General features: G+C 39.7%; 1 protein-coding gene and 2 pseudogenes across 2 annotated transcripts in view; 1 reads left to right on the forward strand and 2 right to left on the reverse strand.

Annotated features, from left to right (window-relative positions):
* Positions 1-15,094, reverse strand: part of TRPC4AP (transient receptor potential cation channel subfamily C member 4 associated protein) — a 76,707-nt gene that overhangs the window by 42,172 nt on the left and 19,441 nt on the right. For both annotated transcript variants that reach the window (XM_053671338.1, XM_053671337.1), the window contains exons 2-3: positions 4,803-4,931; positions 655-771 (exon numbers count right to left, since the gene is read on the reverse strand). In XM_053671338.1, coding sequence (XP_053527313.1) covers positions 655-771; positions 4,803-4,931 — 246 coding nt within the window. The remainder of the gene's footprint in view (positions 1-654; positions 772-4,802; positions 4,932-15,094) is intronic.
* On the reverse strand, positions 3,333-4,003 carry LOC119063331 (60S ribosomal protein L9-like; annotated as a pseudogene).
* On the forward strand, positions 9,239-9,435 carry LOC119063332 (small nuclear ribonucleoprotein G-like; annotated as a pseudogene).

Below are 15,094 nucleotides of genomic sequence, written 5' to 3' on the forward strand. Positions count from 1 at the left end.
CACAAAACTATGTACAAAAACCTTTATTGCAATTTATTTGTAATAGGAAAGGTGTGAGAAAATTCTAAATGCCCATCCCCTGAGGCCTGGGTAAATAAATTATGGTACGATTATACCACAGAATACTACAGAGCTGTTTAAAAGGAGGCAGACTACCTGTTCACAAATGAAACTATCCCCAAGCTAGAAAATCACATAGAAGATGCAGGGTTTTACAAAGCAATGTACCTGTGTGTACCCGCGTTCGCCACCTCTGTATGGGGAGAAAATAAACCTGAAGCGGGGGTGGTGGGGCTATTCTCTCTCACACGTGCGCACACATGCACACACACACAGAACATCTCCAGAAGGACATTTGCAAGCAATTGTAATCACAGCTGCTTCTGAGGAGAGGACAGTGCGGAAGTAGGACACATTCCTTTAACTTTGTGCTTTACAAAAGCAAAGGTGGCTATACTATCAATTAAAATAATTCAAATCTTCTAAAATAAAAGCTGTACTATTTCAAAAGGTGAGTGCCACTAACCTTTTAAGTTAGAATTCTCAAATGTTTCCTATATACTCTGAAATGTTTCCTGTCTTCCATTTCAAGGGTTAACTTCTCAAACCATTAAGTAGTAATAATTGCAGTAGAAATAATAAACAACTACTTACATCAACACCTCCAAACAAGTCAAAAATATATGTATTGGGGTAAGTGGTTTCTTGGGTAAGTTTCCTCTCTTCAGTGACAAATGCCATAGCCTCCATGGAGAGAAGGGGAGAAATTTCCTAGTTTAAACAAAGTACACAGAGAAACAATCAGTTTTTGTATCTAACACAAACCAGACACCCAAGTGTCAGTCTGAGTTTTAATCACAACTTAAACCCCCATGAGCCCAAAGACGGCCCTCAATGAACCATACTTCCTGGTAGTCACACCCCCTACAGAATCATCTTCCACACTGAATCTGGGCTGGTGTGACTCACTTCAACCAGCAGAGTGCAGCAGAAGCGACACTACACCAGTTCTGGCCTAAGTCTTAAGAAAGATTGGGAAAGTTGGCTTTTGCCATTTTGGAACCCAGTCACCATGCTGTGAGAAGTCCCACTTGGACACCTCTGAAGCCCACGAGGGGAACTGAGACCAGGACTGGCAGCATAGCTGATCTCCAGCTGACAGTCAGCATCAGCCTACCAGGAGTGTGAGTAAAGTTATTCGGGACCTTCTAGACGATTCAATATCCAACCCAACACCACATGAAGCAAAAGAACCCTCAATCGACTTCTAAAATTGTTAGAGATAAATGGTGATTATTATTTCAAGCTACCAAGCTTTGGGGTGGCTGGTTCTGCAGCAACAGATAACCAAAACGTTGCTCAAGTATATCGCCTCTTTCAGGAATTCTTCTCTAATGCCCCTTAGCCGGAGGCATTCTAACTCACCTCTGAACCCCCAAAGCAATCTGTAATTCACTGTGGTATTTAGCATTTTGACTTTGTACCTCTTCACAAACATATGTTATTTCTTCCCTAGATTAAATGTTCCCTGAAGACTGAAACGAATTCCTCTTTGTATGAGATCCAGGTCCCGAGACACAGCAGCCATTTAATACAGCCAATGCAGTGCCGAGGGCGTCAGATTTGGAGAGGCCAAAGAATCCTCTGTTCACAGAGTAGGGGCAATAGAAAAAATAATAGTCTCACAGAAAAGCTGATAATAATAAAAACTGTAATAACAGTAGTAATAGCTAATTTGTTTAATACCTGGTTCTAAGCACATCATGTATTATCTCTTTCAATCCTCAGGACCCTGTGAGAGATAATAGTAACTTTTCCCAATTTTACAAATAAGGAAGCTTGTCAGTGTCACATGTGGTAGAGAGAGCCAAGGTTGAAACACAGAAGTCTGGCTCCAGAGTCTGTGCTTAAAGAAGAAAACAAAACTATTTTGGATGAAACAGGGGAGAGAGCAGGAAGAATCCGGGACCCTTCTCATTATGTTCTCTCCTCAGGCACCTGTAAGGGAAAACGGATCACAAAGGGCTAGAGCAAACACTGCTCAAGCACTGGTAAGCATCAGAACCATGTGACGGGCTTCTTAAAATTCAGACTACTGGGTCCCACCTGCAGAGTTTCAATAGGTCTATGGTGAGGTCTGGGAAAGTGCATTTATAACAAGTTCCCAAGCAATGCTGATGCTGCTGGGCCAGGTACCACACATCAAGAAAAGCAGAACTCACTCACAGATCACCTGTTACATGCCAGGCACTGGGCTTTTGTGTTTTATTTAATTTAATCCTTAAAATAATTCAACGAAGTAAGTACAATTTTACTCATTTTACAAAATTGCCTCGGCTCACATAATCAGTGACTGAACCACTTTCTCTGGATCTCGTTTTTCTAATCTATAAGGCCAGGAAACACTTCCTGTTGGCAGCCTAGTACAGTGGAGGCTTCTCTTTGGATAGAACAAAGCTGGGCTCATCATACAGCAGCCACAGGGTTTTGGGTGAGTCTCGTTTTTTTTCAATCGAAAAAGAATATAAAAAGCATCTGAATTTTTCCTGCCCAGCAGCTTTCTCTCTGCTTCAGGTTAACAGCCCCATTTCCTTAGAGGAAATGCCCCTCCCCACTTTCCACGGTTCTGCGGGGGCTGTCACCAGGGGCAGGTGATCAGGCCTAACCAAGTCTCTCATTCCTCTCACCTCAGTGGCTAGCCCATGTTGTAGAAATGTCACCCTGGACCTATGACTACATAGAGGACCTTGAGGTCACACACAGAGGTCGAGATAAGAAATGGACAACCTAATTCTGTTCAGCTCTTGAATTTACACCTGTGCTTGCCAATTATGTGAGACAATAAAAGATCTTTTTTTTTTTGGCCCCAATTTGAGGGAGGTACTGTTACCTACAATCAAAATATTCTAGACTAACACAAAGAAAAATACCACCCATCTCATGAAGTTACCATAAGAATTAAATATACCCGGAACACAGTAAATTTCAAATAAGTATTTGCTGAATGAAATAAAGAAATGATAATCACACAGCAAGCACTCACAAATATTAATTTCCCTCCTTCCCTTCTTTCTCCTGCTCCTCCTCTTCTTTCATATCACAGAGATTTTGCAGGAAATCAAGTGAAATAATATGTAACTCTTTGTTACATATGTAACAAATTTGTTACATATGTAACAGATTTGGAGAGGCCAAAGAATCCTCTGGCCTCTGTACATATGTAACAGTGTTTTTAAGCAAGTAAAAGAGGCTATAATTATTTCTATCCTAATCAAGGGATAGAAATATTCTTGAGAAGATCAAGAATACAAAACATCTTTTTCCCCCCTCAAATTACTACATGACTTTTATTGCATCTTTAAAATACCATAAATAAGTCTGAGGAATCATTCGGCATCCTGCCATTTCTGAAGCTGGACCAACTTAGATCTTATTCATCAGCCTGCTAGAGTTCCTTTCCCAGAAACATAGATGCCATCCAAAAATTTTCTGATATCCTTGTTTTTAATTGTTGTAGCTTTGCTGAACCAAAGCAGCTGAATTTGATACAAATTCAAGGTTGTTTCCTTCAAGAATTAACTCACCTTTCTGGGCTTGAAGTACTGAACAAGGAACTCCTGACCTTATCCAAACCCTGCAGATATATTTTTCATGCAAGAAATTTCTGATTTCAAAAGAACCATTCTCCTGAATAATGATGCCAATGGGGAAGTGAGCGTACATACGCCTCATCTTATAATGGGAGCCCAGTGTAATGCCCTCGATCATGTTCTGCACATGACTGCAGGTGGTACAAACAGTGGCCAGTTCCTTTCTTTTCCCCACCACTTATCAACCCAGAGTCTCTTTTTTTTTCTTTCCAAAAAAACTGAGCTCTACATCGATGTAACTGAAGTCCCTGAGCAGCGTGCCTCTGGGGTCCTTCATAATAACTGTGTAACCCTTCAAAGCGATGCCCACACTTTCTGAAGTGTTGACAGTAATTGCTGAGAGTGGTCTTCATCCTTGCAGTAGATGAGGCCCAAAACATCTCTTCTTAAAGGTAAAGATTAAGCTTATTCTGGAGCGTATTATATTTTAGAACGACTTATTATGTGACAGAATAACCGAAACTTCACCTCTAAAGAATACTATCATTAAATTTCATTATGACCAAATATAATTTGCACAGGTTTCAATGGCAGCTACAGCTGGTGCTCTAAACTCAAATGTGGACCTATTTCCCAAGTTGAAGTTTAGATAAGGTAACCCCAGACCTACTAAATTGGAAACTTCGGGAGTGGGGCCCAGCACTCTGTTTGAATAAGCCCACCAGGTGATTCTGACACACTCAAATTTGAGAACTGCTTTATCATCTCTCTCCCAACCACCAAGCCCAGTCCCCTCAATCTCCTTATGCAAGTTGTAATTATCAACAGCCACAACACCACTTCCATGAATCTTCGGCCATATAGGATCTTTTATACCCTATTCAAAAAGAAAGCCATCTCAGTCCCAGGGCACAGCGCTGACCTCCCAAATCAAGCAAGCACTGACACAAAGCTAAGCCCAGAAGGACATACACAGGGAACTCAGTGGTGATTATCCCTGGGTGGGAGGGTTTTATTTTCTTTATAGGTGAGTTTTATTTTCCTTTTTGCACTTTTCTGAACTTCCCAAATGTTCTACAGCTTACGTAATAAAAACAAGCTATTTTAAAAAGTAGACTGAAAGAGAGACTAAAAAAAAAAAAAAAAAAAGCCGACATCTTGTATTACTTGGAAGCCCTGAACTGTAGTCCCTCCAAGGCCCGAAAGAATTACCTTGAGGATGTTTTGACACTCAACGAAGTCACTGTGGAGGTGGCTCGTTGCATGCAGCTTAAGGAGCAGCTGAGGAATTCCACTCCATTTGGACTGTTTGTCCCTCTCTGTCAAAAAAGTCTCAGTGAACTGTGAGTCAAAGAAGAAAAGAGAAAGAAACATTTTACAGTGAGGAAAGAACTATAGTTGACCTTGAACAACATGAGTTTAAACTGTGTGGGTCCACGTACATATGGATTTTTTTCAGTAAATACACAGTCGGCCCTCTGTGTCCCCAGGTTTCACATCCACAGATTCAACCAACTACAGACTGAAAATAGTATTTCTGAACTGTGGGTGGGAGTCCAAGGATGTAAAGGGCTGCCTGTACACATTGTTCTCTGCCATTCTGTATAAGGGGCTTGAGCACCTGCAGATTTTGTTATCTGCAGGGGTCTTGGAACCAATGCCCCACAGAGACTGAGGAACAACTGTACTAACATACAGGGGAAAGGAAAGCAGCTGTCTCCCAAATCCACCCAGGACAAGTAATTCAAAGTCCTCTTTCTAGAAACCTTCAAAGGCTCCCCAACAGCCTCTAAGCTAAAAGTCAACCCCTTGCCTTATGATACAACACCCTTCATATCCTATCATCTACTTTCCTTTCTAGCCTCATCCATCATTTCCCAATGCACACTCTAGGCGCCAAATAAATATATTCTCTCTCTGTTCCCCTCTGCACATGTTCTTCCCCTAAAATGCCCTCTCCCTGTCTTTTCTATCTGGAAGCTCCTTCTCCATCTTCAAAATGCAAACCAAATGGCCCAAAATTTTCCTTGATTGGCCTTCACCTCTTCTTTCTAAAAGAGTAAGTAGGTGGGGCCTTCTGCTAGGCCCTCATCTAATATTTATCCTACCGTACCATAATTAACAGTTCATTTCTTCACCTCCTCCTTCAGAGGAGGACAGAGTACAAGCTCCTTCAGAGTACAAGCTCCTTCAGAGGGTACCAAGTTGTTGTTTGTCCTGCATGCCTTCTTTCGCTCAAAGAATGCCAGGCATTAGTTTAATAACAGGTACATTAATCAATTATGGCACAATTTCCACTAACACTAGTGGGACAACCATTATCTGGGGCTGGATGTCAATTATTTTCCTGTGCACCTGTCCCTCAATCAGATTAGAAGTTCCTTGTAACTGTTATTATAGGATATGCAGGTCTTCAATAATGTTTTAGTCTATCCTGACACATCAGTCCTAACAACCTGGACAAGTCCCATTATCCTTCCTGAGCACATTTTGTTTAACTGTAAAAATAAGACAATACTAGGGTAATGGGAGGTAATGTTTTTGACAGTAATTTGTATTAGGATGAAACATGTAAAATTACAATTTCTGTAGGTAAAAAATGATTGAATATTAGCACCTTCATACTATCAAGGAAGCTCAAATCAATCCAAGTCTGAAAACAATGGACAAACCTCTCTCCTTTCCTTGAAAGGAAATCAAAGGAAACAAACATCATTTTATGGAACTTAGCAAAAGCAGTGTTTACAAACAAATTTATAGCTGTAAATATATTTATGTTAAAAAGGGAGAGTGATCTCAGAATGCTTACTCAAACTTCCACCATGAGAAAATAGGAAAAAAAGAAGTAAACCAAACACAAAGCAAGCACAAGAAAATAAAAAAGATTCTGCAAAATTGTCAAACAGAAAAATAATACAGAAAAATAACAAATCAGCCCCCCGGGGAAAAAACCCTCCCTCTCTCCTTCCCTTCCCCCTTAAAGATAAATAAATAAAACATTTAAAAAAGAAAAAAGAAAAATCAACAAAATCAAAAGTTGGTTCTTTGAATAGAACAACAAAAATAAACACTTTACTTACACTGACCAACTTACGATGACTCAAATCACGCAATTTGGGAATGAAAGAAAGGACATCACTACCAACTTTACTGAACTAAAGTTTATTAGTGAGTACTAGAAACAACTGTATGCCAACAAAATAGATAACTTGGGTAAAACAGCCAAATTCCTAGAAAGATGCAAACAAAAGAAACTGACTCAACGAAAAAAACAGAACATCTCATGGCCCACAAGAGATCAAATTAGTGATTCAATAGAAAACAAAGAGAACTACCCACCACAAAACGCTCAAGTCCAGATCCTTCTATTAAATACAAGGCAATACTTCCCAAATCACTCTGTGAGGCCAGTATTACCCTGACACCAAAATCAGACTCAGACATCACAAGAAAACTACAGACTAAGGTCTCTTATGAGAGCAGACACGATCCCCAGGAAAATACTAACAATTACACATCAAGACAAAGCAAGAGTCCTGGCTGGCACAGCTCAGTGGATTGAGTGCGGGCCTGTGAACCAAAGGATCGAGGTTCGATTCCCAGTCAGGGCACATGCCTGGGTTGCAGGATAGTTCCCAGCAGGAAACACATGAGAGGCAACCATACATTGATATTTCTCTCCCTCTCTCCTGCCTTCCCCTCTAAAGATAAATAAATAAAATCTTAAAAGAAAAAGTGTATTATTAAAAAAATAACCCTGTGCTTTAAAAAAAAAAGACTAAGTAAGATATATCCCAGGAATGTAAAGTTGGTTCAAAGTACAATAATCGATCAATGTAATTAATCTGATAAAGGGTTATTTACCAAAAAGCCACAGCTATTATCATAATTAATGGTGAAAGCCTGAATGCCTTACCACTAAGATCAGGAAAGAGACAAGGATGTTGACTATCACCACTTCTACTTAACATTGTAGTAGAAATTCGAGCCAGGGCAATAAGACAAGAAAAAGAAATAAAGGCATCTGGATTGAAAAGGAAAAGCAAAACTATTTTTGCAGATGGCATGACCTTGTATACAGAATACAGAGTGGGGGGAAAGTAGGTTCACAGTTGTTCATATGGAAAATAATATAATAACTAATAAATAATAATATAAGAATAAATTGTGTTTCATGTACAACTTAAACCTATTTCTGTCCTACCCTGTGTATTAGGGAACACATACAAACTATTAGAGCTATTAAGTTCAGCAGACTGCAGGATACAAAAATCAATATACAAAAATCAGATGAATTTCTATACACTTGCAATGAACAACACAAAAAACACAATTTAGAAAACAACTTCACTTATAATAGCATTAATAAGAACAAAATACTTAGGAATAAGTTAACAAAAGGAAGAATAAGTGGAAATAAGTGGAAAGACATCAATGTTCATGGACTGGAAGACTTAACATTGCTAACATGGCAATACTCCCCATATTGATTCAATGTAGTTCCTATCAAAATCTAAGCTGGCCCCACTGTAGAAATTGACAAGCAAATCCTAAAATTCATATAGAAATGTAAGGGACTCAGGATAGCCAAAATAACCTTGAAAAAGAAAAATAAAGTTGGGAAAAAAATCACAATTCCTGATTTCCAAATTTGTAATAAGACTGTGACTGGCCTATGGGTAGACACTTAGATCAATTGTCTACTGAGTAATTGGACTGAGACTCCAAAAATAAACACTTAACATTTATGGCTTTTTGACAGTGGTATCAAGGCAATTCAGTGAAGAAAAAAACAAACAAAACCAAAATCAAACCCTAAATGTAAGAGCTAAAACTGTGAGAAGAAAACACGGTGCAAACTTCATAACTTTAGATTAAGCAATGGTCTCACAGATGACACCTACAGCATATGTGGCCAAAGGAAAAAATAAACTAAACTTCTGTAATATTAAAAACAATTGCACTTTAAAGGACACTTCAAAGAAAGTGAAAAGACAATCCACTGAATGGGAGAAAAGATTTGTAAATCATCAATAAGGGTCTGATGAGGGTCTAATATCCAGACAATATAAAGAACTCTTATAACTCAATAATAAAGACAAACAGCCCAGTTAAAACATAAACAATGGGCTTTTGGCTGGGTAGCTCCATTGGTTAGAGCATTGTCCCAATATGCCAAAGCTGTGGGTTTGATCCCCGGTCAGGGAACCCATACAAGAATCAACCATGAATACATAAATAAGTGGAACAACGAATTGATGCCCCCCTCTCTCTCATACTTCCTCTCTCTAAGTCAATAAACCTTAAATAAATAAATAAATGGCTAAAAAATACATGAGAAGTGAAGAATGCCTTTGATAGGCTCATCAGTAGATGGACATGTATGGCCAAGGAAAGAATCATCACTCCTGAAGATATGTCAGTAAATACTTCCCAAACTGAAATACAAAGAGAAAAAAAAATGAACTGCTTCCTGCCAAAAAACCCAACCCAGATCAGAATATCTAAAAACTTGAGAGAATTATAAAGAGTATAAAATATATAATTGTATAATTGGAATAAGAAAAGGAAAAAGAGGGGAGTGTAAGCGGCAAAGCATTCCTTTTGGAGGTATCTTGAGCTCTCTGAATAGACACCATGAGCAAAGCTCACCACCCGAGCTAAAAACATTTATGGACAAGAAGAAATTAAATGGTGGCAGACATGTCACCACAAGAAATCTTGTGGGGATTTGACCCCTTTATGAATCTTGTGATAGATGGACGTGTGCAGATGACAACAGAACAATACTGGAATGGTGGTAACACGAAGCAATAGTATCATCATGTTAGAAGCCTTGGAATAAGTATGAAGAATGGTCATGTTCACCAGAAAAACCACCTGCTTCCGTGTCCCCTCTCCACATCTCCTGTTTTACAATATAAAAATCGAGTCTTATATATTGAACTTTTGTTTATGTACTGAAAGACTTGAAATAAAAATAACTGAGCTCTACTGTGTTTTATGTGAGATTCTTTACAGAATAAGAAGTTTTGATCTCCAAAAGCAAGTACACAGCTTTATCTCACCAAATCTGTGTCCAAACCATCTACTACCTTGAGGTTGTATTTGAAATGGGATTTTTAAAAATATATATTTTATTGATTATGCATTACAGTTGTCCTATTCCCCCCATTCATTCCCCTCCACCCTGCACACCCCTCCCCCACCATTCCCCCCTTTAGTTTATGTCCATGTCACAAGTTCTTTAGATTCTATATTTCCCATACTATTCTTGCCCTCTCCCCATCTATTTTATACCTACTGTCTATGCTTCTTATTCTCTGTACCTTCTCCCCCCTTCTCCTCCTCCCACTCCCCTGTTGCTAATCCTCCATGTCATCATTTCTGTGGTTCTGCTCCTGATCTAGCTGTCCTCTTAGTTTGCTTTTGTTTTAGGTGTGGTTGTTAATAACTGTGAGTTTGCTGTCCTTTCACTGTTCATATTTTTTTATCTTCTTTTTCTTAGAAAAGTTCCTTTAACATTTCATATAATAAGGGCTTGGTGATGATGAACTCCTTGAATTTGACCTTATCTCAGAAGCACTTTATCTGCCCTTCCATTATAAATTAAAGCTTTGCTGGATAGAGCAATCTTGCATGTAGGTCCTTGCCTTTCATGACTTGGAATACTTCTTTCCAGCCCCTTCTTGCCTGTAAGGTCTCTTTTGAGAAATCAGCTGACAGTCTGATGGGCACTCCTATGCAAGTGACTGTCCCCTTATCTCTTGCTGCTTCTAGGATTCTCTCCTTCATTTTAATCTTGGCTACTGTAATTATGATGTGCCTTGGTGTGTTCCTTCTTGGGTCCAACTTCTTTGGGACTCTGAGCTTCCTGGATTTCCTGGAAGTCTATTTCCTTTGCCAGATTGGGGAAATTCTCCTTTATTATTTGTTCAAATAAGCTTTCCACCTATTGCTCTTCCTCTTCCCCTTCTGGTACCCCTATAATTCGGATGTTGGAGCGTTTAAAGATGTCCTGGAGGTTCCTAAGCCTCTTCTCATTTTTTTGAATTCTTGTTTCTTTATTCTTTTCTGTTTGGTCATTTTTTTCTTCCTTCTGGTCCACTCCCTTGATCTGAGTCCCAGTTTCCTTTCCATCACTATTGGTTTCCTATGCATTTCCCTTCATTTCAATTAGTTTAGCCTTCATTTGTTCCTCTAATTTATGACTAAAATCAACCAGTTCTGTGAGAATCCTGATCACCAGTGTTTTGAACTGTGCATCTGAAAGGATGGCTATCTCTTGGTCACTTAGAATTATTGGCTCTGGGGCTTTGAGCTGTTCTTGAGCAATAATGTTTTGGTCTGTACGTGCCTGTTACGTATGAAGGGCGGAGCCTTAGGTGTTCAATTGGGCGGGGCAACCCAGGTCACAGGATTGTGATGCTGTATGTGGGGGCGGTGTCAGAGAGGGTCAGTGGTGTTTTGCTCTCTCTCAGATTTCAGTCCCCTCTGCTGCTTCCCGCAGGCAAACCGGGCCCCCCTGGTGCCAGCTCCTGGGTGTGTGGACCTGTGCACCCTCCAGGACCCTGTGGGTCTCTCCAACAAACTCACTGTGAGGATGGGAGCCTCTCCCGGCACCTTGACCTGGAAGTCTTTCCCATTGGTACTTTCAGGCTCTAATTCGCGTTGCCGGGGCCCTAGCCTGTGAGGTCTGTCTCACTGCTAGCTTCTCCACTTGATTTATCTGTGCGCCAATGTGCGACCATGGTCAGCCAGCCGCCTTGCGCCCCCACTGGGTCCACCTGTTGCCACACCACGTCTGGGATCTGCCAACCTCCACCTGCGCGCCTGGGTCGGTATGGCCACTTTTTCCTGCAGGACCCTGCTTCACCAGCCAGCTGCTGACTCTGCCCCTCTTACTGTTCTGGATGAATGGTTCGTTGTCGGACTTCCGTACAGGTTAATTTTCTGTGTTTTGGCTGCATTTTTGTTACTAAAACTTTATTGACTTTAAACGTGGTTGTGCGAGGAGGCACAGTGTTTCCACCTATGCCTCCATCTTGGCCAGAAGTCAAGGTTGTCTTTTCTAGATGTAAAGGTTCACCATAGATTTGCTGTGATGATCTCTAACATAAAATCATTTATAAGCCAACCAACCATGGTAATGGCTGCTATTCCCATTCAAAAGTATGCTGATAATCAGATCCCCTTTTATATTGAAATAATGTCAAATTCTACATGTAAAAATTGTTTTCTTGCTATTGATATAAAAAATCAGATATTTAACAAAAGATAAAGTGATATGGAGACAACGGTAATTTAATTCTCTTCTCTTCAGATAACAGATCTTAATGAAGAAAAACTTTTCACTCGGAGATGACTCTGCGCAATGCTGAATTATCCTCTTCAGATATAATTTAATCTTTAGAATAAAAACAAGATGGCCCTGGCTGGTGTAGCTCAGTGGATTGAGCATGGGCCTGTGAACCACACAATCGCAGTTCAATTCCCAGTCAGGGCACATGCTTAGGTTGCAGGCCAGTTCCCAGCAGGGGACTCACAAAAGGCAACCATACATTGATATTTCTCTCCTTCCCTTCCCCTCTAAAGATAAATAAATAAAATCTTAAAAAAAAAAAAAAAAAAAAAACCAAGATGACTCTAAATGACTTATGGTGCAATGCCCAAACTCACCAGCACCGGGAAAAACATGCATTCTCTCTCCCTTTTCTGCAAGAAAATCAATGATATCCAGGACAAGGCCCAGAATCATAACTAATTAACTTGAACATGCCATTCTTGGAATGTATAAATTGAAATGTCATAATACTCCCTGAACCAGAGCTGTATCCTAACAGAACATGATAAGAAATAAAGTTGTGTAAAAGATTCTGAGGGCTTAGGAGGATAATGATTAGCAAAGAACGTTATAAAGCCATCCAAAAGAGGGGCCATCATTACTGATCCCTTGGACATTAAAGGGACCATAGTAAGGGATAAGTAAGGAATTTTATGGGTAACTATATGCCACAAATCTGATTACCTAGATCTTTGATTTTCAACCTTTTTCATCTGAGTCAGTCAGATGTTCAGATTTTCAGTAAAGGTCCCACAAACTATTCCAAGTGCATTGCCAGTCAACTGCCAAAACAACAGCTTCTCTGTCTTCCAAAGCAGTACTTCTGTACATTCCATAAACAAACCGTCAAAAACATTGCACATCCAGACAAGACAGCAGCAAAGTAAATTTTAGTTGAAAGAAAACTGTACCCCTGGTTTTTAAAAAATGTATTTTATGATGATGCTATTACAGTGGTTCCCCTTTTTTCTCCCTTAATTCCCCTCCTCCCTGCGCCCCTCTCCCACCAGCATTCCTCCACCTTAGTTCATGTCCATGGGTGGTACATATAAGTTCTTTGGATTCTCCATTTCCCATACTATTCTCAACCTTCCCCCGTCTACTCTGTGTCAACTATTTATTCTTCTTATTCCCTTGTACCCCTCATTTTAATTTGGTTGGAATTTTGATCAAGGAAAGAATCCTGTTGTGGGCACTTTAAATGTTTCTATGGATGTGTTTAGTGATGCTACAAGCTGCCAAACACAGAAGATTCTGATAAGTAAAATTGACACTTTGAGTGAAAATAAAATGGCTGAGAATTTTCCAAAATTAATGACACCAAACCACAGATCCAGAAAATTCAGGAAACACCAAGTAGGATAGTTACCTCTACACATATCATATCCAATCCAGAGAAAATCAGAGACAAGTCCTGAAAGAAGGCAGATGGTAAACTTATGTTATTCTACCACAGTTTTGTATTTATTATTTCACACTCACCGAAGGACATTTTCTCATGGCTTTAAGAGAGGTAGGGAGAGAGAAACACTGACGTGAGAAATAAGCATCGTTTGGTTGCCACCAACCTCCCCCTGCCCTGCCTGCACCCCTCACCACCCCCACCTACATGCCTCATACACACCCAGACCAGGGATCAAACCTGCAATCTAGGTATATGCCCTGACCAGGAATGGAAACCACAACCTTTTGTTATGGGATGACACTCCAACCAACTGAGCCACACTGGCTCAGGCTACCACAATAAAAAAATAAAGTTATTTTATTGGTTCCAAAGACAGGGAAAGGGAAAGGGAAAGAGAAAAGGAAGGAGAGAAACATCGATCTGAGAGAGAAACACTGACCACTGCCTCCTGCACACACCCTGCCTGGGGACCTAGTCCACAACCCAGGCACATGCCCCACCCAGGAACCAGACCGCCAACCAACTGAGCCAAACTGGCCAGGGCTGCCACAATTTCCTTAAAAAAGGAAACATAAGATGGCTCATCATTACTGATCCCTTGGCCATTAAAAGGATAATAAAGAATAGTATGACTAACTATGCCCACAAATTTGATTACCTAGATCACTGATTTTCAACCTTTTTCATCTCAACTAACTACTAAAATTCTGTGGCACACCAAAATATTATATATTTTGTGGATCTGACAAAAAATAGCTACAATTTTAATTCATTCATACTGGACAGCTATTGTGTTGGCTATATCATTCTTTTATTTGAAAATCTAAGGGAAAAAAGGTCAGTGTTCCCTACTACATAGTTAGGTATTGCATGTTTTATAAATTCTTGCGGCACACTGGCTTGAAAACCGCCTACGTCTTAAACAGACTATTCCTTTAAGACACAAATGATCAAAACTAGTATGAAGAGAAATACCTATGCTGATAAACCTGTATCTACTAAAGATATCTAGTTAATAATTTCAAGAATGGAAAAGTCTCTGAATTTACACTTTCCCAAAGTAGATACACAGACATCCAATAAGCACAGGAAAAGATGCTCAGCATCATTAGGAAAATGCAAATTAAATCTGAAATGAGATACCACTTTCTACCTACTTAGGATGGCTATAATTAAAAAGACAGATAATAGCAAGTGTTGATGAGGGTGTGGGGAAATTGGAACCCTCATAAATTACTAATGGGAATGTAAAATGGTACAGCCATGTTGGAAAAAGAGTTTGGCCGGTTCCCAAAAAAGTTAAATGGAGAATTATCACATGACCCAGCAATCTCACTCCTACATAGAGAGCCAAAGAAACGAAAACAGATGTCCACGTAAAACCCTGTAACACAAATATTCAAAGCAGCATGATTCATAATAACACAAAAGTGAAAGAAAAAACCAAGTCTACCAACTGATGAATGAATAAAAGATATATAATATACACATATAATGGTATATTATTTGGCAATAAAAAGGAATAAAATATGAATACTTGCTACAACATGGACAAATCTTGAGACCATTGTGTGAAGTGAAAGAAGCCAGCCACAAAAAGCCACACTTTGCTTGATTCTATTAACATGAAATGCCCAGAATAGATTGTAAATCCATACAGACAAAAGGTAGATCAGTGGCTGTCTAGGGGTGAAAGAAGGTGATGGTGAGGGGTACTGAGGAGTGATTACTCACTGGATACGGTGTTTCTTTAAG

The sequence above is a fragment of the Artibeus jamaicensis genome, unplaced genomic scaffold (genome assembly GCF_021234435.1).
Source record: "Artibeus jamaicensis isolate MK-2021 breed Jamaican fruit bat unplaced genomic scaffold, CSHL_Jam_final contig_685, whole genome shotgun sequence".
NCBI lineage: Eukaryota > Metazoa > Chordata > Mammalia > Chiroptera > Phyllostomidae > Artibeus > Artibeus jamaicensis.